Source organism: Malania oleifera, chromosome 3, assembly GCF_029873635.1.
Source record: "Malania oleifera isolate guangnan ecotype guangnan chromosome 3, ASM2987363v1, whole genome shotgun sequence".
Classification (NCBI taxonomy): Eukaryota; Viridiplantae; Streptophyta; class Magnoliopsida; order Santalales; family Ximeniaceae; genus Malania; species Malania oleifera.
In genome coordinates this window covers 32,268,993-32,293,620 of record NC_080419.1, presented here as the reverse complement: position 1 = coordinate 32,293,620, position 24,628 = coordinate 32,268,993, and the positions used below count along the sequence as shown (strand labels likewise).

Genomic DNA, 24,628 nt, shown 5'->3' with positions numbered 1-24,628 from the left:
GACAGATACACGAAAGTTAATTATAAGGACAACATATATCATACAAAAATTCTTTAGTCCTACATATGTAATTTCCTTGAAGTACAAAATTGCACACTATTTCGTAAGTCAATTCTTCCCTCTTTCCCCAATTGACACTACCATGCATGCACCACCGCGCTCATCTTCTCAATGGAAAATCCCCACTGCGGAAGACTTGCTTTTAACTGGACTACCCTTAATTGTATTCTTCATCAATGCATCATTCGATATCATAGCATATCATGTCATATCCTTCCAAGCTTTTAAATCGCTTCACATCGACATTGTACGGATCCAAGTATTTAATTTATACAGTCTTCTGGTTAACGGTCAAAAACAGGGGAACCCAAGAAAGGAAATTAAGTCAAATTTGGTGTACTATCAGAGCTGCCAAGCGCATAATCTCTCAGAACTCTGGTAAACCCCCAGCCCGGAGATATAGATCATACCAAAACCCCATCCCATCTTCAATGCCTGATGATGAACTAGCACTGCACCCGCTGTCGGAATAAGCAGCAGGTCCCAGCACAGAGAAGGGAAACTGAAGCTCCGATTCGCCGGCTGACGGAAAAAATTCCGACGACGCGGGTTCTTCCGACCAGAAGCTCTCGTCAATCTCGGGATGATGAAAGATAGAACCCTCCATGGACGCTTCTTCCTTCTTGATCATTCCAGTGTTGTTGCTTAATGTTTCCGACGAGAGGTCGCTGGAGGACGGCTGCGGGGACGCCGCCCGGCAACTTTCGACTCCGGGGCTCGAAGGAATTAGAATATTGATGTCGTTATTCGAGTTTCCATATTGATGATGTGGTTTATTGGTATTAAATTTTGCAGTGTGAGTGGAATTTCTGGTATTCTTGTTGTTGGGGGGATCAGGGGTGGTGTGGTTTTGTTTGAGCCTCTTCTTGAGGTAGGTGTGCCACACGTTCTTGATTTCGTTGTCGGTCCGTCCGGGCAGTCTCGCCGCGATAGCAGACCATCTGAAAAGGAAAAGCATGAATCAAAAGTTAATTTTGATCTCGCTAATATTTTAATCATCAAATTAAACCTATCAGAGCAATTAATTTTAGTCATTTATTTATTTATTTATTATGACACAGGAATTTGTATGAGTCCAAATTACAGTATTAATTATAATTGACATAGGAGAACCTTCCGGCAAGCACTGCCATGTTATTTTTAAAGATCAATATGAGAGAGAGAGAGAGAGAGAGAGAGAGAGAGATCCGCGGAGGGATAGACACACACCTATTCCCCATCATTTCATGTAGCTTGATGATGTTTTCCTCTTCTTCACTAGTGAAGTTTCCCCTCTTAATGTCCGGTCGTAAGTAATTCATCCACCGAAGTCTGCAACTCTTCCCACATCTTAACAGACCTGAACCAAAGAAAAAAACACAAGCTAAATCAATACAGAGAGCGAGAGAGAGAGAGAGAGAGAGAGAGAGAGAGAGAGAGAGAGAGGGAAGAAATTAATTGTGTTGAAAAAGTAGGGTACCGGCTCGTTTGGGAAGCGCACGCCAGTTGCCGTGGCCGTATTTTTGGACAAAAGAGATGAGAATTTGATCTTCTTCAGGGGTCCAAGGCCCCTTCTTCAGACCCATCTTCTCACAGCAAGGAGCTCTCACCATCTCACTACCTCTGCTTGCTGATCGATCGATCGATCGATCAATTCCTTCTGCTTTCACACCAATAATTAATTATACCAGTACTGGCTAACTAGCTAGCAAGCTATTGCGATGGATTTTGCTCTTCTTCTTCTTCTTAACTCAATTAGCTGTGTCTCGCCGGCTATCTCTCCCTTCCTTCTTCTAATCATGTATTCCTCTATTGTCAATGAGATCCCAAACAAGCAAGAGGCTAGCTCAACCTTTTCCGACGCCCACCTGTGCCTATTTATATTACATATATACATCCATACTTGATTGAATTGGCCAACCGCAGTCAAAAGCCCAACGTGCATTTTCTACGAAACACCCTCTCTCTCTCTCTCTCTCTCTCTCTGATATCAATATTTTAAAATGGATTTTTTTTTTATCAGTGACTTGGAAAATTGGGGCTTTAAACACGATCATGAAGTGACTAGTAAACGTGCTTGCCGGGGGCCCATGCATATTTATATAAGGAGGGAAAAAAAAAAAAATCATGAATGACACTGCATATTCATTAACAAATCCTAAGAGCGTCAGCAACTGATGCTATAATAACTCTTCTCCCGAAAAAATAAAATATTATCCCTTCTCTTTCTGCGTTGCTTCTAACAAAATGTACAGAAAACAGTGAGCAACATGCAGTGGAGAAAGGTGTCATAGAAAAATATGCCTAAGGGCCCTTTTCTTTGTCTTTTCTTTCTCCTTTTTTTTTTATTTCTATTATACTTTATTTTTGTTTTCTATGAAAGAAACACTGACCTTGACTACATTGCCACTTGTAAGCTAGCATGAGGATAGGAAAATAAATCCAGGATTTGAATTGTTTATCATCAATCTAATAGGCTTTATTTAAGGAATTAGATGTCTCTGCTTGGAGTTCTTTTCAAAATTAACTTTCTTTTGCATTTTTTTTTTACATTGAAAATATTTTTGGTACATTGATACGAATTTTGACATTTCAACAATTTTACTTTTAAAAAACTATATTTGATGTTTTAAATCCTGAAAAATGTGAAGAGGAACGCATTTAAAAAACGAACTATGGAAAATGCCTAACAACTTATGTATAGTGGAAGAAAATCAAGTCCAAACAAAACAAAATAAAATTCAAAACCCTAACTTAATCTCCAAACGTTCTGTCCAAGGCAAAAAAGTTCAACAACTTTTTTTTAATTTCTTTCTTTTTCTGCATTACTAATTTTTTATGATTATTTGCTGTAAAACCTGTGTTTATGTCTATTTATTTGTATTTTGTGTTGCGTAAAAATTTTTCAATGCCTTATTTATTGTCAAATCAATCATTTAATCAATGAGCCTAATTTTAAAAATAAGATATATTAGCTGTTAAAAGGCAAATAACAAAATAGCATAGTTAGTCAGCCTACCATAAGTCTAGCCATTAATTACTTAGTGCATTTACAAGTGTCAATATTTTAAGAGTTTTTAAAGTTGTATGAGCCTGGCTTTTTCCTTATAAATAGCTCCCACAATCCTTTTAAAGAGTCATGTATCCATGCTCTTAAATAATAATAATAAAAAGTGTCCCAAAGTCATAAGGCTCCCCTACTTTGCAAGAGTAGGGGGAAGGTCATCGCACTATATGTAACCTTAGTATTTCTATTTTTATGCAGATAGACTTTTTCCTTGGACTTGAACCCATAACCAATCGGTCACAAAGGAGCGACCTTATCATTGATTCAAGACCCACCCTCACTTAAACAACAATAAAAAATAAAAAAACAATCTTGAAGTTGTCACATTATAAGTTGAAAAATAATAAGAAGAAGCTTGTATCTTGGCATAATCCTCGTTGATCACTGAAGGATCCTTTATGAACATTTGACACCATGCTCTAAAATGGGATAATCTTGCTCCAAATACTAGCCTCCTCCCATTGAATCATCCTTCCCATCAAAATTTCAATGGTTCTTATTCTTTAGGAAACCCTGACTTGGAGGATTATCTATGGAAACCTCCCTTTGTATTTTCGAAGGTGTTTTCTTTTTTATTTCCACACTAGGCATCATGCTTCGCCTTACATTGAGCTAGCCTTTGGAGAGACCACTACTTTGATGTTGTCCATACCTAAAGCCCCTTCTTAAGCCTTTTTGACTTATTTAAATAGCCATCTACCTTCATGGACTAGGGTCATATTAGGCACGTTTGGGTCATCACCTACATTCCATTCTCTTCCTCTTAGGTTATAGTAATAGGTTCGTCACCACAAGCCACTAGTGCTTGACCATACAGGGCTTCTGACTTTCCTTCATCTGAAACCCGATGTCTTCACTACTTCCTCAGAATTCAATTTCCTTTCATAAAGGTGGTTGGAGTTCTAATTACTAGCTATAGGATGAGTCATTGAAGTTAAGTTTCCCTCCTCATAACTCTCTATAAACTATTAAGGGGTTACCATGGCGGAAAAAGTTAAAAAGTCCTCAAGGAGCATTGATAAATTGTTCTTAATGTTGTCCTAGATTATATTTCTATTAGGATGGGTGAAGGTAATATAGGAGTATATTACGTAATCCTCTAATCCCGTCAAGGGTAGGGTTTTATATGTTTCCTTACCAATTTTATTTGTTTTGCTTGGAGAAGCAAAAAATAGATTTTTTTAATCCATTTTTAATGCCAACTGTGTAATTTCAAAATGGGGATATTGATTTATTGGATTACTAGATTTGTGTTTCTTTCATTACCATTGCATGGAAAACAAAGGGTCATTGCCCCAACAAATATAGCTATGGTTATTTCATAATTTGGGACCTAGCAATAAGCACCAAAAGTGAAATTCCTTCTCTCATTTTCTTTTGAGATACTCTTGTATCTTGTTGCCCTCTTTGAGAGTTCAAAGAGGTCATCCCTTTAAACTTCCTTTTTAGCTCAAGTGCAAAAGTAAAATAATCATCCAAAACACAAATATAAACACAATCACAAGCACACCAAGTTTATAGTTGTTCAATTTATTTGACCTATATCGACTCCCCACGTAACTTCTCAAGAATCTCACTTTATCGAATAACTTACCAAAACTTATGCCTACAACACAAGGACAACCTTGTCCAATCATAACAGGTGTACATTCCAATTTTGGCCACATGGCCAACAACAATTTTGAGTATACCATAACTCAATTTAGCTATTGCAACAATCATGACTAAACCAAGTCAATTATAGAACAAACAACCCCCATGGATAACTTGATCAAATCTCACCACAAGATACCTGAATAAACAAAATTACAATGACAAGTACTTATATCTCAAGCTTCTTTGCTAAATCGAACCAACATAGGAGTTCAATAAGAATTTATTAACTAAAGGAAGCATGTAACATTCAAATCTATTGAGAAGAATGAGAAAAGAAGTCTAGAGCACAAAGATCTTCTCAAATGGTATGTAGTAGCCTTAAATTTGAGATCCTTTCACACATAGGTGACTCAAAATGTTCTTATAATACTCAAAAGACGCTCTTCCTTTTCTTTTAAAATATGTGTCTCACTCTTTGTCTTGTGATGGTGCTATAACTAACTGTAATTCTTATGCATTTTGTTCTTTCTTGTTCTTGTTTATGATAGATAAACAAGTTTACTTTCTAGAACATATAAACAATTTTCTTAATCTCCTAAAAAGTTAAGGATTGTAGGCTATTTAATTATTTAAGGTCAATCAACAATGATTAAAATAATTTAAACAAAGTCTCTATTGGAATTGGTGTAATCCCAAGAGGGGGGTGAATCGGGTATTAAAAAAAGTTCTCCTAAGTTTACCATCCAATAGCAATATAACACAACCTAGGGTCTATCTATACAATTACAAACTCAATCGTTCACAATAATAAATCATAAACATTCAAGTGCTGAAATTTAAATTACGGAAATTAAAAGCAGACACAAGAAATATTATCGGGATTCGGTCAATTGTGCCTACGTCCCCGCCTCAGCTCGCAAGCCTAAGGATTTCACTAATGCTCACTTAACGGGTGGAGCGCCACCGGTTACAACCAAGTCAAATTACCAGGGCTGAACTCAACTTTTACACACTCTCCTTAAGGGGTAGAGAAGGCCATACTGATCCTTACGGGTTAGATCAACACCCCTTCAAGCCACGCCTGGAATACAACAATGAACGTAAAATGTGTGTACAATTCAAATGCTTCTAAAGAAAATATGTACCAATACACACAAGCAATAACTAATGCACTTCCAAATGATAAATCTATAAGTTTAGTGAAGATATGGGAACCTACTCTCAAGATATTGTCAATACGCAATCAAAGTGTGAGAGTGTGCTACAACAATATCTTTGAAACAATGTATATCAATATATCAATCACAAATAAAGTTTCAAATATTTTCAAGAGAAAGATCAAATATCTCAAAATGATTTTCAAAAACTTTAAGCACAAGAGATATTTTATAAACCAAGCTTGTCAAAAAATATTTGCTTCACAACACACGACAAGTTTAAGAATCTTGCAATCAAAATGCAAAGACTCACAAGCTAGCAAGATTTTTCCCATACAATAAATTTATGAACTAAATCTATGGGGAAAATTTTTGGCTTAACTCTCGTTTAGAAAATCAACACAACAATGAGAGTTTAAGCAGTGTAGGATGATTTAGAATACTCTCACTCAAATAGGTTTTGCAAAAGAATGATCAAAGGATGAGTATGTGGGTTGTGTATGAAGAAAGGGCTCTCAAAAAATTTAGAGAAAATTTTCTTAATCAAACTCCCTAATTTGGCTTAGTCTTTGCAAATGAATCCATATATATGGCCACTCATAAAATTTTGACCGTTGGGACACAACGGTAATATTTAAAATTGTTTAAAACATGTTTGACAAACATAATCCTGATTTACCCTTAATTACCCGTGGTAAAATTTTGCCAACCGGAGAGTTTCGGTTAACCAAGCCATAGGTTCGGTCGCCCGAACAGAGACATGAGAAAAAGTGAATATTTCATGTTCGGGTGCTTGAAAACATGTTCGTTTGGCTGAACTAGGCGATTTTCCAACCTGCTAGAGGTTCGGTCGCCTAGGCCTAAGTTCGGTCTGCTGAACTTCAACTTTCGGTCACCCGAGGTCAAAATGACCGTGAAGTTCGGGCGCCCAAATTGTTGAAAAAGTCGAGATTATAAGTTTGGTTGACCAAGAACACTTAGTTCATTCCGATTTTGTCGCCCGAAATCAAGTCAACACTTTGACTTTCCCTAGGTTCGGTCGACCGAAGCATTTTCAACACCAAGGTTCGGTCGCCCAGATCCTTAATATTTTAACTCCTAAGTCCTATTTTTTGAAAATTGATTTCCCCTAATAACATATATGATAATGGGGACTTTCCTAAGTGCTTGTGCAAGGACCTAGGTCTATCTAAGGTTTAGGATTTTTAATTAAGCCTAAAAACCTAGCGCCGGTCGGTCTGTCTACGACATTACTGAGCTTACAGTCCTACCTTGCATGCAGATGCATTAATTATTACAGACCTTGCATTATTATCATAGACCCAAAAGATAAATATAAAAATACAACTTTAAACAAAAATCATTCTTCATGTGCTGCTCCTTTGCAGTTCCATGGAATACACCGATGTATGCTCGTTTGGGTGCTCTTTATGGCTTCCAAATTGCATCATCATCTGTGCTAACTGAAACATAAACCTGCTCAAATACTCAAAACACACGGATGAGATATTGTGGTTTGTCATAATCAAAACAGGCATCTGACCAAATAGTCAACAGTCTCTCTTTTATCATATCAGCTTGTGAATGAAAGATGAAGCACAAGGTGAGTGAATGTGTGCAAGAGAGAAGAGTGTGTAGCTAATTCAAATTAAATACTAATTAAAATCAACAAGATTTAGATCATACCTTGTTAAGAGAATATTTAGCATTTCCAAATTCTCATAAGTCAAGAATGAGTGTTTAAATCACTTGCCAAGGAGAATATAAGACAATCCCATTTCAAAATTGCATTCAAGATATTAAGGAATTAAATTTAAATTTCAGCCGATCAAATGATTAATAGAATATATTTTCCAAGTAGATCATGATAAAGTTCAATTTTTACCAATAATTCAAGGTTTAAAAAGAATAAGAATCTTTTTTATTTTTTTGTGAGTTAAATATAAATTCAATGGGAACCGCACATAAAACGATAAGGAAGAATAATTATTCCACTTGATTGTAAGAAACTCTTGCAATAAGAAATTATATAACCAGGACGTTGAAAAATATTAGCACGTAAGGGAATATCACCATGTCAAGGACACAATGTCATGCATAATACATCTTAAGAGTCATCTCATGATCTGAAACTTCATAATTCTGCAATCGTTCAAGAAGCCAATCTAATTAGGCTAATAATATAAAGATAGAAATTTAGTTTTGACAATTATCAAAACTCTAAGCATATGAAATAGATTGAAATTCAAATAAACAAGTGCACATAGCTCAAATTTCAACATATTTTAACGAGACTCAAATAACGACCTTTGCCTAGACCAATGCAAAAGTTAGTGTAAACCAATCTCTAATTGGTTGAACCAAACCACTTTGATTGAATTTTTGACCTAGCTTGAAGTGGTTTGATTTTGTCTAATTTTGTGAATTTTTAATTGTTGACTTTGTTCCAATTTTGGTAACCAAAAAACAAAAAAAATCCAAAATCATTTTTTTTTTTTTTCACATGAAAAAGTAAATTTCATTTGCCCATAGGTCCTTTAGTCCCTTCTCCTCCAATCCTTCTTCAATTTTGGAGTTAAGGCTTAGCATCCCTCCTCTACAACTTTGGCCCTCAACCTCAAACTTAGAGTCAAGGTTTTGGTTTCTCAATTTCTCTTATGTCACTCCTTGGTGCCTTACTTTTAGGCTTACGCTCAGACACTTAGTCTGTTGGTGGCTTGATCCTTCCTCCTTCACCATCTCCTCTATAACTAAATGCTTGGACCCTCAAACCATCCTATATCATAGCCTTTTGACAACTCTACTCATGCTCATTGCTTAACAAATAATTTGGAAAGCGAGGTTTTTTATATGGGTATTCAATTCTTAGCATTCTCCATAAGATAAAGGATTTAAGGTGAGTGTTCCCATAAGTATGGTATATTTGTAGCTTCATTTTATTTCTTATCTTCTCTTTTTGAAAATCATATCAAAATTTCATAGTTAAAGGCCCTTAGAGTCTAATAGTTGATTTCGTCCACTATTGAACCATGCCCAAGGAGCTAAAAGTGATCTAACCATGCCCCAATTGGCAACATGGCAAAAAGAGTGAGGAATGCACCCTAATCACCTAAGCAACTATCACTTTACCAATGAAATACACCCTAGACACCACAAGAAAAAAGGTTATTGGTGATGATTTTAAACCATCACTAATAATCAAAAAATCATCATTAATGGTATTAGTCACGGTTTTGTCAGTATTAGTGACGGCTCCAGCTTTATCACCATATCTGCGGATACTAATATTTATTAGTGACAAAATATTCAAACCATCACTAATAATGGAGTATTAGTGACGAAAAAAAAAATCGTCACTAATAGACTACGACCGTCACTATAAATCATACATATGGTTGGATCAAATTCATCACTAAAGCGCAAGCATTAGTGACGGATTTAATAACTGTCACTAATATGACACTATTAGTGACTCTCAATAAATCGTCACTAATGTTACACTTTTAGTGATGGTTACTAGAACCGTCACTAATAATGAAATTAGAATAGCTTTCCCAAGGGGGGGAGTGAATTGGATTAATTAAAAATTTTAACTTCTTTTCAACTTCTTACTTGTTTTAATGCAACAACAAGAAAGTAAATCAATCAGATTATGATCACAACCAAATCACACCACAAAGTACTGAAAAATTAAAAACACAATCCAACCAACCAAAGTATGAAAATCGATCAATCATTTAAGAATTTTATGCTTTTTGGTAGCAGCCCTGTAGTTGTTTGCAAACCCTGCTTTGAATGGAATTTTATTGCATTTCTCTTAATCAAGATTTCTGCAAATTAACCAATGTACTCCCTTGTGGGTTTCCGCAAACGATTAATTAAAACATACTTTCTAAAATCAAGAGTCTTCTTTGAATTTTGATATTAAGCCCTACAACCTGCACTTAGCATACACAAGAATATATGGTGCAGAAAATAAAAGGAGTAAGGATGAGAAGAACACCGAGATTTACGAGGTTTGGCTTATCCCCAACCTACATCCTCGCCTTTGGTCAATTCAACCAAAGGATTCCACTAAGTATGCTCCTTTTCGGGCAGAGCAAGCCTTTTACAACATTCCCTCTTTTTCAGGAAGAGAAATCTCTCCAAGTGATCAATCCCCGCTTAGTACAACGATCCAAACTAGCTTTGAACCATCAATAATACAATGATAATGCTACTATAATCTAAGTACAAAGAACTCTCAAAACAAAGTAGAGTTGCACAAGTTAGAGCACAGATTATACTTCAATCAAATAATAATAAAGAAAGTATGAAGCTCAAGTATAAAGATCACCAAAGGTTTGTTGATTGAGAAAATTTAGTATAAGAACTGTAGTTTGATGATTCAGCAGCGATTTTAGAAGTTATCTCCCAAATGGAGTGTGAGCAATAAAGAGCTTTGAGAGAGATTGTAAGCTTTAAATGCAAGAGTGTTAAGTGATTACTTGGTGAGTAAATTCTTAGGATTAAAGGAGTATTTATAGGCATTTTAGGATTAGTTTTCTTGTTCCCCAAGTAACTTGGAGTGTCCACCAAGTTTTTATAACGTTCATAATTGAAAAACCAATTTTTGAAAATATTCTGTTGGAGTTTAAAAAATCAAAACCCGTGGAGTCAGTCGGCTGACCAAGCGACTGGGTAGTATATTTCCACAGGATCAGTCGGCTGGACAGGCAGCTGACACCCTTCTTTCTGCCAAAAATTAAAATCAGGAAATTCTTAATTGGCTGGCGTGACACAGTTCAAAATGAGTTAGTCAACTGGGTACTGTCAGTCGGCTGGGTGTTTTCAGTTCATTGAATCAGTCGGCTGAGCAGTTAACTTTGCTATAAATTTTCTGTTAGTCGACTAACTAAACCCAGAGTATTTCTGGTCAGTCAGCTGACCAGTCCTTTTCTGATTTTTCATTTTTGGTTTTAAAATTAATATTGCTCTCTTATTTTGATCTTTCATAAAACATTTTTCAGTGTATTAAAATAGGTCTTTAAGTCCATGTATTTCCCCCTAAAGAGTTTCATATTTCTAATCATATTTGATATGGAGTACTTACAAACTACTTCACGAAATATGACTCTTAAGTACTAAATCTTCAATTCTCTTGTTGTCCTTCTTGACTTCGAGTCCCTTTAAGCTTTTTCATTTGTCTTTTAATGCTTAGATACTTGGTGAAGCTTTTACTTGATTTGGTTTTGATTTCCAGCTTCCATCCATGACAAATGTGAGTGTTGAGTTATGTATTCCTAAAATAAAGTCACTCAAAAACAAATGTTAAAATATCTTCATTTGTTATTATCAAAACAAGATTGAAAAGCCTAGTTAGGCCAACAATCTCCCCATTTTTTATGATGACAAATGAGAAGCAAAGATGAGGATAAAACAAACTCCCCCTTGCTATATGCATTCTTTAACATGTGACATCAAATATATGTAGCATGTGGAAATGTTCAATATGCTCAAAATCAAAATATCAATATGCTCAGAGCTATAAATATTCTATATTCCATACACATCATTCCATACATCATAAATACACACATCATCATAAATATTCCATACATATCATTCCATACATAGTACTTCCATCTAACACTTCCATCTTTGCTTTTCACAACCTCTCCCCCTTTGGACATCAATCAAAAACAAGGGAAAATAAACAAACAAAGCTACCAAGATAAGTGTTTTATCATACTACATGCCAAAATGCAAGAAAAAAGTTACAAATGTCAAATTTTTAAGAAACATATCAGTTTTCATCATTAGAATGATGTTCTTCTTCAGCTTCATCTTCTTCTTTTCCTGATTCATTAACATTGCCTTCTTCAGAACCATGCTCCACTTATGTGTCTTCCTCATCATCACCATTGCCATTTTTAGAGTCCTCTTCGTCACTTCCATCATCACTAGCAGAAGCAGAATTAATATCCATAAGATTAGTGGGACGAGAGGAACTGGCTAAGTGTTTCTCAATGCGACCCAAATGGTCATCAAGGGAGGAATAATTAGCTTGAAGAGCTCAGAAGTTGGTTTGAAGGGATTGGAGCCATGTTTGCATGTTTTGGCTGAAGTTGGTGAATTGCTGGTAAAATGGATTAAACCATGCAGGAGGACCAGTAACAGGAGGTGGACGGACTTGACCTCCTCTACCCTTAAGAATCCATCCCTCATCATACTTTTCATACCCATTAATTTAAGAGTTGTAGAATTGAAAATGTCATAATGGATACGTTTTACAAATAAATCGAAGGAGGAGGATATTTGAAGTTTTGCAAAAAGCCTATTTAGGATGCCTCCATGAGGAAGGGTAACTCGTTGTGCCTCTACACGTGATAGCATCCATTTGAGCATAAGGCTTGGTAGGTCTAGTTTCTTGCCCTTGAGTAAGTAGCTAAGGACGAAGCAATCGGCATAAGAGATATATGCATGGGATCCAGCTTGAGGGAGTATATTATACTTAATTATTTTTTGCAAAATTTGAGCTTGAAGATTCAAATGCTTATATAGTGGAGGATTATCAAAAGAAACGGGCTCGTGGTCTAATATCAAAGGAAGAAATTCTTCCAGAGTGAAGTCCTGTTCGAGAATCCAAAACGTGCCAAAAGTAAGATATTCAAAATCTCCATTGGTTATTTTAAAAATTTTGGTAAGGGATTCGGGAGTGAGGGAAATAGATTTTCCCATCACTTTGGGCGAAAGCCCGTGTTCTTCTCTAACAAGATTGGCGTAGAAAATTTTGACAACGTTCGGGAAGTGTCCCTTAGCTTGATAGAGTACAAATTTTTTCCATCCTAGGGCTTCGAATAAGGAAATAATATGCGAGAAATCAAATGTGAAAAAGGAAATGTCAAGAACTTTACCTAGGAGTGCTTCTATCATGCTTAGATGATTGCGATAGAAACTTTTGGCGTGTAAGGCCACAAGCCATTGCTCGATGGTTGGATCTTCAATGGTTTGAGAGGAGGTGGAAGGTTTCTTACTTCCAACTGATTTGATCCTCAGCATTTTGAAGTTTCTCAATGGAAAAATGAAGGTGGTAGTGATGGATTTCGGAAATGGAAAATAGGATTTGGTGATTTTTGGAGGAGAATGAGCTAAGGAAAGGAAGAGGATGAAAGCAAGGAAGAGTAGAAAACCCTAGGTTAGTTGGCTGACAACTCGAATGACTCGTGTTTTTATAAATAAAGTTAGGGTTTTTCCCTCAGTCAGTCGGCTGACTGCTCTCTGTTTCAGAAACCGCAGCACAGTAAATCAGCTGGGTCTCGAGTTAGGCGGCTGACTGCAATGCTTCTCTTAATTTCTTTGTTCAAACAGTCAGCAGGGCCTATAATCAGTCAGCTAACTATGCAATGTTTCTTAATTTGACTTTTTACTCAATTTCTCTGTTGTGCAATAGGCAAGCTCTCTTCTAATGTTTATAAATCTATCTTCTGAGAGAGGTTTAGTGAAGATATCGACCCATTGATTATTTGTATTAATAAATTCAAGAATTATGTCTTCTTTTTGAACATGATCTATTATAAAATGATGTCTTCTGTCAATATGCTTGGCTCTTGAGTGTGAAATGGAATTTTTAAATATGTTTATCGCACTTGTGTTGTCACACTTAATTGGTATTGTTCGATAATCTAGGTTGAAGACTTTTAATTGTTATTTCATGTATAGTATTTGCACACAACAACTCCCGGTCGCTACATATTCAGCCTCAGCGGCTGATAAGGCCATTGAGTTTTGTTTCTTTGAGAACCAGGATACTAAGGATCATCCTAAGAAGTGACATGTGCCACTTGTGCTCTTTCTATCAATTTTACATCCGAAATAATCAACGTTTGAATAGCTTATCATTTCAAAATTAGTGTCCTTTGGATACCACAAGCCTAGATCAAGTATGCCTAACAAGTACCTAAGTATTCGTTCAAGTGCTATTTAATGTGATTCCTTAGGTGTTGATTGAAACCTAGCACACATTCAAACACTAAACATGATATCGGATCTACTAGCGGTTAAATATAGTAAACTACCTATCATTACTCAATAATGTTTTGTGTCTACTTGTTTTCCATTTTCATCTTTATCAAGGCTTGTTGAGGTACTCATAGGGGTTCCTATGGGTTTACTTTGTTCCATATCAAACTTTTTAAGCATATATTTAATATATTTTGTTTGATTTATAAATGTTCCATTTTTGGCTTGTTTAATTTGTAACGCTAGGAAATAATTTAACTCCCCCATCATACTCATTTCAAATTCTTTTTGCATACATATGGCCGCAAAGTCTTTACAAAGTTCTTCATTTGTAGCACCGAATATGATATCATCCGCATATATTTGAACAATTAGCATTTCTTTGTTTTTAGCCTTAATGAATAGAGTGCTATCTACCATTGTTGACTTGATTGGTCACACCTAGTTTTGATTATAACAAATACTCTTTGTACTGATGGTTGTATTAAGGTTTGCATACAAGTTTACTGTGTGTGTATTTGGACTGAAAGACATATCATGATGGTGTGCGGTGTTCGTGCCGATGAATGAAGAAATATGTGTTGTCTTTGTAATTATTATTTCATTTCTTCATTTTGCGATGTAAATTTAATTATAGACTGTGCACTCCTATGGCCTGTAATAATTTGCATCATGCATGATAGGTAGGTATGCTCAAATCAACCCTAGTTGGACTTTAGGAACCTACACAGACTTTAGAATAACCTTAGGGACCGAATGACCTTAGGGCACCCTTCGGTCGACCGTCTCCAGGTTTTTGGGCGTACTTGAAAACACCTTAGGCCCCAAAATATATGCACTAATAAGTCCCCATTATCATCTTCATATCAGGGGAATCAAGTTTGGCTAAAATGAACTTAAATAAAAATGTTGAGAGAGTTCGGGCACCTGAACTAATGAACATTTGGCTACTGACTTTCATTCAGCCACCTGAGCATAATTTCAGGTGACTGAACTATTTTTTGACTGTGTCTGTTCAGGCACCCGAACCTCTGGTCGGGCGACCAAACCTAATTGGTTAAAATATTTTTTACTGATTTTTAAATGGGATAAACTGGGTTAATTTTCTTAATGGCTTTTGAAACAAATTTAATTATACCCACTGTGTTCCCAAGGGTCAAAAAATCCTCCTTATCTATAAATACCTATTCATTTGTCTTAATTAGTAAGGGATTAGCAAATTTTATTAGGGAAAAATTTTCTTAACATCCAAAACCCTATATTAGCCAAATACTACTTCCAAACACTCACATACTCCTCACTCTTGATCTCTTTAAGCATTGTGAGTATCTCTAAGGCTAGTGTGCTTAATCTTACTAGCTAGAACTCTCACTTGTGTTATTGCTTGACTAATTTTATTTGAGAGTTTAGCATTAAAGTTCTTCCACCAATTTCATTTGATAAATCTTGTGTGGGAAGACTTTGATGGTTGTGCTTCTTGCATTGTCATTGCAAGATACCTAAACCTATATTTTTTGTGTGCAAAAATCCTTTTCAAAAAGCTAGTTTTTCAAACTACTCCATTGTACTTTGTATATTGAAATATCTTATTGAGTTCGTTTGATTCAACTTGCTTAGCATATTTGAAACCCTGATCTGATTTTGTGTTATTCATATATTGTGTTTCAAATCTTGCTTGGATATACACTCTAGATCTGAACTGAAAATCTATATTTGATTGAGTATTTAGCACACATTAGAGCACTAAGCATATTTACATATCATTCGTTCTTGTAATATTGATTGAGCTGTATTGGTGCACATATCTGCTTGTCTAGAAGCGAATTTTCGAGTACACATTTTATACAATTGGTTGTATTCCAGGCGCGGGCCTAAAGAGGGAGACTAGCCCTACGGAATAGCCCCAGACTGGCTTAGACCTAGTTAGGAAAGCTAGGTGCGTCATCATGTTAAGGCGTGTTGGTTAAGGTCAGCCCCTTGAATTGACCTGGTTGTATATGTGTCGCTCCACCCGTTTAAGTGAGCATTAAAGTGGTAATCCTTGTGCTAGTGTGGCCAAGGCAGGGACGTAGGCAATTTGGCTGAACCTCGATAACATATTGTGTGTACTATTTACTTTTTCCGCACTTTACTTTTATTGCACGTGTATATTTATTTTTAAATTGCATAGATTGACCCTAGGCTTGTGTGATACTACTGTTAAACCAATTGACCTATGCAATAATTTTTAAATTCTCAGTTCACCCCCCCCCCCCCTCTTGGGGATGCACCAAAACTAACAACCATTCCTCTTGAAAAGTCATTTTTGAGTAAGAATTTACTTAGTCTCTCATACCAAACTCTAGGAGCTTGTTTTAATCCATATAAGGCTTTGGTTAATCTAAATACATGATTGGGATGTTTTAGATCTTCAAAACCTGGTGGTTGTTTGACATAAACCTCTTCATTTATATATCCATTTAAGAACGCACTTTTTACATCCATTTGATATAGCTTGAATTCCTTATGGGCAACATAGGCTAGGAGCATTCTAATGGCTTCCATTCTTGCTACGGGAGCAAAGGTTTCATCGTAGTCAATACCTTCTTCTTGATTATAACCTTATACTACTAGCCTAACTTTATTTCTAACAACTACCCCATTTTCATCCTTCTTATTTCTAAAGACCTACTTGGTTCCTATGATTGAATGTTCTTTGGGTTTAGGTACTAGTTGTCAAACTTGACTTCTTTCAAACTGATTTAGTTCTTCTTGCATAGTCATAATCCAAGAATCGTCATTTAAGGTTTCTTCAATATTCTTGGGTTCATCTTGAGATAAAAATGCATAATGGTTGCATATATTTTTCAATGATGCTCTAGTGGTTACTCCTTTTGATGGCTCTCCAAGAATTTGATCTTTTGGATGACTTTTAATATATTTCCACTCTTTTGGTAATTCTTGGTTTTCTATGGAGTTTTCATTTGAAGTTTCATCATTGTTTTCTTCTTTTATTTTAAGATTTTCTTCTTTTTGTGAGATATCTTCTCTTTCATCATTCTTAATTTCTTTGACATAGTGATTTGATTCAACAAAAGTTATATGTATGGATTCAACGATAGTAAGTGTTCTTTTATTATAAACCCTATAGGCTTTACTATTTGTGGAATATCCCAAGAAGATACCTTCAATAGATTTTGCATCAAATTTACCTAAATCATCTTTATTATTGAGAACAAAGCATTTGCATCCAAATACATGGAAGTAAGCTATGTTGGGTCTTCTACCTTTCCATAGTTCATAAGGTGTTTTATCTAGACTTGATCTAATAGATACCCTATTTATAACATAACAAGCGGTATTTACGGCTTCCGTCCAAAAGTACTTAGGTAAATTATTTTCATTTAACATGATTCTTGCCATTTCTTAAAGGGTTCTATTTTTTCTTTCAACAACTCCATTTTGTTATGGAGTCCTAGGTGTTGAAAAATTCTGATTTATACCATGATCATCACAAAATTTATCAACATCTTTTTTTTTTAACTCTCTACCTTGATCACTCCTAAAGTTAGTTACGTTATAGCCTTTTTCATTTTGTAGTTTCTTGCATAGAGTGATTAACATGTTACAAGCTTCATCTTTATTTGCTAAGAACAATACCCCAAGTGTATCTTGAATAATCATCTACAATCACAAAGGTATATTGTTTGCCTCCTAAGCTTTGTGTTCTAGTAGGACCAAATAAGTCTAGGTGCAGGAGTTCTAAGGGTCTATTAGTTGATATGTACTTCTTTTTGAAACTTGTTTTGACTTGTTTTTCTTTTTGGCATGCATCACAAATCTTATCTTTTATAAATTTTGTATTTAGTAATCCTTTTACTAAATTTTTCTTGGATAGTTTAGATAATAGGTTCATGCTTGCATGTCCTAGTTTCCTATGCCAAAGCCAACTAGATTCATTCATGGCAGTCAAACAAGTCACATTTTGATTAACTAGGTTATCAAGATTTATACAATATATGTTATTTACCCTATGAGCTGTGAATAAGGTTTCATCATTCTTTAGATTTTGAATAATGCATTTGTCTTTCTTAAAAATTATTTCCAAACCTTTGTCACTTAATTGACTAATACTCAAAAGATTATGTTTTAAATCATCTACCAACAACACACCATCAATTGTGAGAGAGGGTTATTTACCTATTTTACCAATGCCAACAATTTTACCTTTGGCATTGTCACCGAAGGTCACGTATCCCCCATCTTTTTGTTTTAGTGTGGTGAACTTGGTCCTATCTCCGGTCATGTGTCTTGAACACCCACTGTCCAAGTACTACTTTTCCCTTGATGGTGTTGTCCTAAAGCACACCTACAATGAAGGATTCATGGTGTTAGTTTTTGGAACCCAAATTTTATTAACTTTCTTTGAATTATTTTTAGTTCCATTGTTTACTTTCCATTCACCTTGAACTTTAACATATTTCCTTTTGAGTGGGCAATTAAACATCACATATCCTTTATTCTTGCACATGTAGCAAGTAGTATGTTCATGTATATTGGTTGAGGAAGTACTAGCATAGTACTTTGCTTCTTCAACAAAATATCCCATGAATAACTTCTTCTTTTATTTGTTTTTCCATTATATCCGATTCCTTCTCTATTTCCATGTAATATTTGTTGTCCAATCATCTTTTCAAAATTTTCTTTACCTTTGGTAAATTTATAAATGATTTTCTCTTTATCCTCTATTGACTTCTTAAGTTCAATTATTTCTAAATCCTTTTTATTTAGATCATCTACTTGTATTTTGCCTATTTCTTGAGTCATATCTTTTATTTTTTCTTCTAACTTTTCAATACGAGATTCTTTCTTCTTTTCAATGGATGTAGAAGATTCAAGTTGTTTCATTAGTTTTTCATTTTGTTCTTTCAAAGTTATGTTTCTTTTGGAGACTTTGATAAACCTTTTATGTAAGGCAAATAACTCAGCTTGTAGTTCTTTATAGGAGGGCATACCATCGCAAGATTCATCACAAAATTCATTACTAGATTCCATTGATGAGGAGTAGTAAGAATTTACCTCTTCATCATTTGCCATGAAGCACATATTCACTATCTCTTGTCTGCTTTACTCGTTCTCCGTTTCGCTTGAACTTGAATCATCCCATGTAGCTTTCATGACTTCCTTCTTCTTCTTTTTATCCTTTTTGAGTAAAGGGCAGTCCGGCTTGATGTGTCCTAGTTTGTGGCAATGATAACTTATAAGAGGGTCATTTTTACTTTTGTTTTCTTTCCTACTTGTTTCCCCTTTTTCAAATTTATTTTTACTAAACTTTCTAGGGAACCTTTCATTTCTCCTATAGAACTTGCCAAGTCTTTTAGTGATGAATTCTAATTCATCTTGGTCTAGGTCACTTGATTCAATTTCATCTTCACTTGAGCTTTTACTACATGCTTTTAAGGCAATGGACTTTTTATGCTTAGGTTCAGTGTTTCTTTCCTTTAATGCCATTTCATAAGTGAGTAGTGAACCTATTAGTTCATCTAGTGAGGTAGTCTTAAATTTCCTACCTTCTATTATTGCAGTGGCCTTTGGTTCCCATATGAAGGGAAGGCCTCTTAGTATTTTCCGAATCATTTCATAGGTAGTGTAGGTCTTACCTAAGGCACTTAGAGAATTTATTATGTGAGTAAATCTAGTATACATACTCGTGATTGTTTCATCTGAATTCATTTTGAAAGCTTCATACTCACTAGTTAGCATGTCAATCCTATTGTCTCTAACATCTACCATTCCTTCATACGTTACTTATAATTTGTCCCAAATTTCATTGGCCATTTTGCAGGTCATGACTCTATTGAATTCATTAGCGTCTAAAGCACATTACAAGGCATTAATGGCACTTAAATTTATTTGAAGCAATTTGTAGTCTATATTGGTCATATCCTTTTTCTCTTCAGGAATTTGTTTTCCATCCACTATTTTAGTCGGAATTAGATCTTCATCCATGACTACTTCCCAAGCTTTCCAATCCATATGTTGAAGATAGATTTGCATTCATTTTTTCCAAAAAGTATAGTTATGTCCACAAAAGATTAGTGGACGGGTTGAGGATTGGCCCTCTCCGAAGGGAGCTACTCCTATATGTGCCATTAGATCTTTTTATAGCTTCTTGTTAAGATTTACGAAAATCTGGCTCTGATACCAATTGAACTTAGAATAGCTTTCCCAAGAGGTGGGGTGAATTGGATTAATTAAAAAATTTAACATCTTTTCAACTTCTTACTTGTTTTAATGCAACAACAAGAAAGTAAATCAATCAGCTTATGATCACAACCAAATCACACCACAAAGTACTGAAAAATTTAAAACACAATCCAACCAACCAAAGTATGAAAACCAATCAATCATTTAAGAATTTTATGCTTTTTGGTAGCAGCCCTGTAGTTGTTTGCAAACCTTGCTTTGAATGGAATTTTATTGCTTTTCTCTTAGTCAAGATTTTTTGCAAATTAACCAACGTACTCCCTTGTGGGTTTCCGCAAACGGTTAATTAAAATGTACTTTCTAAAATCAAGAGTCTTCTTTGAATTTTGATATTAAGCCCTCTAACCTACACTTAGCATACACAAGAATATATGGTGTAGAAAATAAAAAGACTAAGGATGAGAAGAACACCAAGATTTACGAGGTTCGGATTATCCCCAGCCTACGTCCTTGCCTTTGGTCAATTCCACCAAAGTATTCCATTAAGTATGCTTCTTTACAGGTGGAGCAAGCCAGTTCGATGTGATAGACATGTTGGGACTGACCACGCTTGGTTGGGACCTCGTCTGCTCGATTTGGACAACTGAGTGCTTAAAAATGAACTAAGTGTACTAAGTTCGCTTCTAAGCATATAATTTTCAATTGGCATGGAGTTTATAAGGACCGTCAGATCCAACACGTCCATTTTGATGTGATGGACATGTCGAGACAAACCGAACTCAGTTTGGACCTCGAATGCCCGAATTGGACACATGGGTGGTTAAATTCAACTAAGTGTACTAAGTTCGCCTCTAAGCGTATAATTTTCAATTGGCATATAGTTTTTGGGGACCATTAGATCCAACATGTCCAATTTGATGTAACGGACATTTCGAGACTGACCATGCTCAGTTTGGACCTCATATGCCCAATTCGAATACCTGAGTGCTTAAAATGAACTAAGTTTACTAAGTAGTTTATTTCTATTCTAACTTCGCTTCTAAGGGGGGAAAAAGCTTTTGAGGAGGATTTTTTGGGGACCTTCTGATATGGCACGTCCAGTTCGATGTGATGGATGTGTCGAGACTAACCATGCTTGGCTTGGACCTCGTATGCTTGATTTGCACAGCTGAGTGCTTAAAAATAAACTAAGTGTACTAAGTTCGCCTCTAAGCGTATAATTTTCAATTGACTTGGAGTTTATGGGGACCGTCAGATATGGCATATCTAATTCGATGTGATGGACGTGTCGGGACTAACCAAACTCAGCTTGGATCTCAAATGCCCTAATTGGACACATGGGTGATTAAATTCAACTAATGTGCTAAGTTCGGCTCTAAGCGTATAATTTTTAATTGGCATGGAGTTTTTTTGTGCTAAGTTCGGCTCTAAGCGTATAATTTTTAATTGGCGTGGAGTTTTTGGGGACCATCAGATCTGGTACGTCCAATTTGATGTGACAGACTTGTCGGGATTGACCACACTCGGTTTGGACCTCGTATGCCCGATTTGGATACCTGAGTGTTTAAAATGAACTAAGTTTACTAAGTAGTCTGTCTCTATTCTGACTTTACTTCTAAGTAAGGCAAAAACTTCTATCAATTCATTACATACACAATACATATAATAAAATATGAAAATATAACTACATAATTACATTGTGTAATTTAGGACAACTTAATTTCAAAACTCCCAACACAAATTTTCCTACTACATACTAAGTATATATTTGACGTACATGTTTCCTCTCCACACCCAAGCACCACTACCCTGACGGCCTCTAATGTGTCCTCTGATAAAGATCCGACATCAGCTCCAGGTCGCCAGTCTCGAGATCACGCTACACTATCATGTAAAACATAATTAATATTAATTAGGTTTGGTGTAAACATAAATAACATTTGTCAGATAATGATCAGCCACATAAATATAGAAATAACCTTTCGATGCTTGACGAATAGCTTTGACCCACGCAATGCGTCATCTCTAGTTTGCTGCACTTCTCAGCATTTTTCTTAAAATAGCCTACGAAAAAGGAAAAAATGACTTTTCATTAATTAGCGACATTAATACGACAAAGTAGTTATAACAATACAAACACATCACCTGATAGGCCGGGTTGCGGAAATGGAGACACACCACCTCCCAATCATCCAGGAACATCATATCAAATGGGTGAGCCTCTGCCTAATCTCCCATTGCCCTAAAATGCTTGCGTATTTAAGTGAAAAAACTCTTGAACTGAGCACATAGCTGAGTGTTCACCGTCTTTTTGACATGGTCGGCGCTGAAAATGTCCATATCAAACTTTAATATGAAACACATATAGAATGTTAGACAATTAATTGTGTAGTATATTAAAAGTCAAATAAATGGTTTAGAGTTACTTACCAAGATGCGCTCGTAAAGAACCAAGTGATGCGCCTCTATCACATCTGGCCATCTGAAGCAAGTGATTGGAGCATATTGTTGGCATATAATGCCAATCTCCCGTGTCCAACTCGTGCACCAATTGTTTAGCGGTGTCGTGAATCCTGGAGGAATATCAATCCAGATTCGCTGCCCCCCATTCCTCTCTAGGTGTTTTTTCAAGACCGTGTTCTTTGCTACACCACGGCCTGACCTCATCGTCTATGTCCCTGACGACGTCGATGTTGCAAAAAGAGTTAATTAAGAACAATACCGTTATCATGAATATGTATGACCATAAATATATTATTCTAAATCAAATACTCGTAACCTTACCAATGTTGCTCATCATGGTGGGGACCTCACCCTGGGTGTGATGCCCAGCTGATGGATCAACATCCTCGGGCAAGGGTCCCGAGGGCCCAGACGGTGCCGCATGAGGACCGATGTCCTTCGCCAGTCTCGAGGACATCGAATCATCCTCGGGGGAAGAGAGCCTGTAGATATTTAGGGTCGTTACAAATACCCCATGCTTAGTCCGCTCCTTCTAGGCAGAGCTGCCTCTCCAAGTGATATACCCTCACTTGACCACCCCGAACCGCAAAGGGCTATTTTGAAAAAAATATTTGTACAATAAAAATGCTCCTATAAAAGCTGGTTTGTACAATTTTAAATCTAAATGCACTCTCATATAATTTTAAAATGAAGCTCAGTAGAGTATAAAAATTTCTCTCAAAAATATTTTGCATTAAAAGTGAGAGTATGGAAAATGATTTTTTTTTTAGTATGACCTTTGAAATATCAAATGTGAGAGACTTTTCAAGCAATAATATATGAGTGAATATGTTGCTCAAGGTTCTCTTGAATAACCCAAAGGATTTTCACCAAAAATATTTTTCAAGAAAAGAATAGGAGAATGCTAGGGTTTTTCTCTCAAAAATATTTATGCAAATAAATATAGAAAATGATTTTCTTTAAGATTGACCTTTCATAAATCAAATGTAAGAAGCTTTTCAAGCAAGATATATGTCATTGAATATATGCTCAAATCTCTCTTAACCAACACAAAGATTTTCTTTAAAAGGGCTTTTCAAAAATAAAGAGTATGGGAGAAGTGATCTTTAGAAATATCACAAGAATAAATAGAAAATGCCTTCAAGCAATGTATATGAACTTTGATATATGCTCAAGCCTTTTCAATAACCCTTGAAAATTTTCTCCAAAAATATTTTCAAAAGAAAGTAGGAGAAATAAGGATTTGATCTTCAAAGAGGGTATAAAAATGAGGGAGAATCAAAAGATATTCAAATAAAGTTTCAAGGTGATTCTCCAACCTTCTCCAAATGTTTGAGGTCAATATTTATACGCAAAAACGAATTATAGCCGTTATATGACTGTGGGGCATCTTAATATTATTTTATTTTCAAAAATATGACCGTTAGAGGCTCAAAATGCCCTGAACCCAAGAGGTCCGGTCGACTGACCCTAAGGCGATTTCCATTTTCGCAAAAAATGACATGTCGGGCACATGATCCAATCGACTGGGCTTCATATGCTTGAAGGCTAGCGGACTAGGCTTCAGAAGGCTTTCAAGGTGTCGATCGACTGGGGCTTCACACTTTTGGCCAAATGGTCTGGCTAGTGGATTTGTTTATAAAGTCGATCGACTGGGCCCTTTATAAAAGTGCGTTTCTAGCCAAGTGCACACACCAGTCGACTGGGACTATCAGGTCGGTTGACTGACCTTTAAGAAAAAAAAATTAGTTTTTGCCTTCTTTTTAAGTTCAAACTCATTTTAAAACCTTTGTAAATGTTTATCTTTGTGAATAAAGGGTTTTCATGAAAACTTGGAGATTCCTAAGGTCAATCTAAGGTCGATGATGAGCTTCAATTTAAACCAAGATACATGCATGCACAAATAAACCTAATTACTATTACAATTGAAAAATGTAAAGTCTTCACGCCTTTTGCTCGTCTAATGATCATGGAATACGCCAATAGATGTGAACTTTAAGTACTTCTTTGGCTTCCAGTTTGCATTCGTCATTCGTGCGTACAAAACTATAAACATGTTCAAACACTCAATGCACAAATAAGATGTTGTGGTTTGTCATAATCAAAACATGGATTGCAC

General features: G+C 35.7%; 1 protein-coding gene across 1 annotated transcript; it reads right to left on the bottom strand.

Annotated features, from left to right (window-relative positions):
- LOC131150687 (transcription factor MYB30-like) lies at window positions 1-1,897 on the bottom strand. The gene is made up of 3 exons (XM_058101561.1): window positions 1,520-1,897; window positions 1,270-1,399; window positions 1-1,001 (listed from the first exon to the last, which is right to left on the bottom strand). The coding sequence occupies exons 1-3, from the start codon at window positions 1,650-1,652 to the stop codon at window positions 428-430; spliced, it is 837 nt and encodes a 278-aa protein (XP_057957544.1). The 5' UTR covers window positions 1,653-1,897; the 3' UTR covers window positions 1-427.
- Between the last annotated feature and the right edge of the window lie 22,731 nt (window positions 1,898-24,628).

Excerpts from the sequence above, each read along its gene's own strand:
- LOC131150687 (XM_058101561.1), bottom strand. The coding sequence starts at position 1,652 with ATGGTGAGAGCTCCTTGCTGTGAGAAGATGGGTCTGAAGAAGGGGCCT. Across the intron at positions 1,400-1,519 it reads TGCGCTTCCCAAACGAGCCG|GTCTGTTAAGATGTGGGAAG; the intron begins GTACCCTACTTT and ends TCTTTGGTTCAG. Across the intron at positions 1,002-1,269 it reads CATGAAATGATGGGGAATAG|ATGGTCTGCTATCGCGGCGA; the intron begins GTGTGTGTCTAT and ends TTTCCTTTTCAG.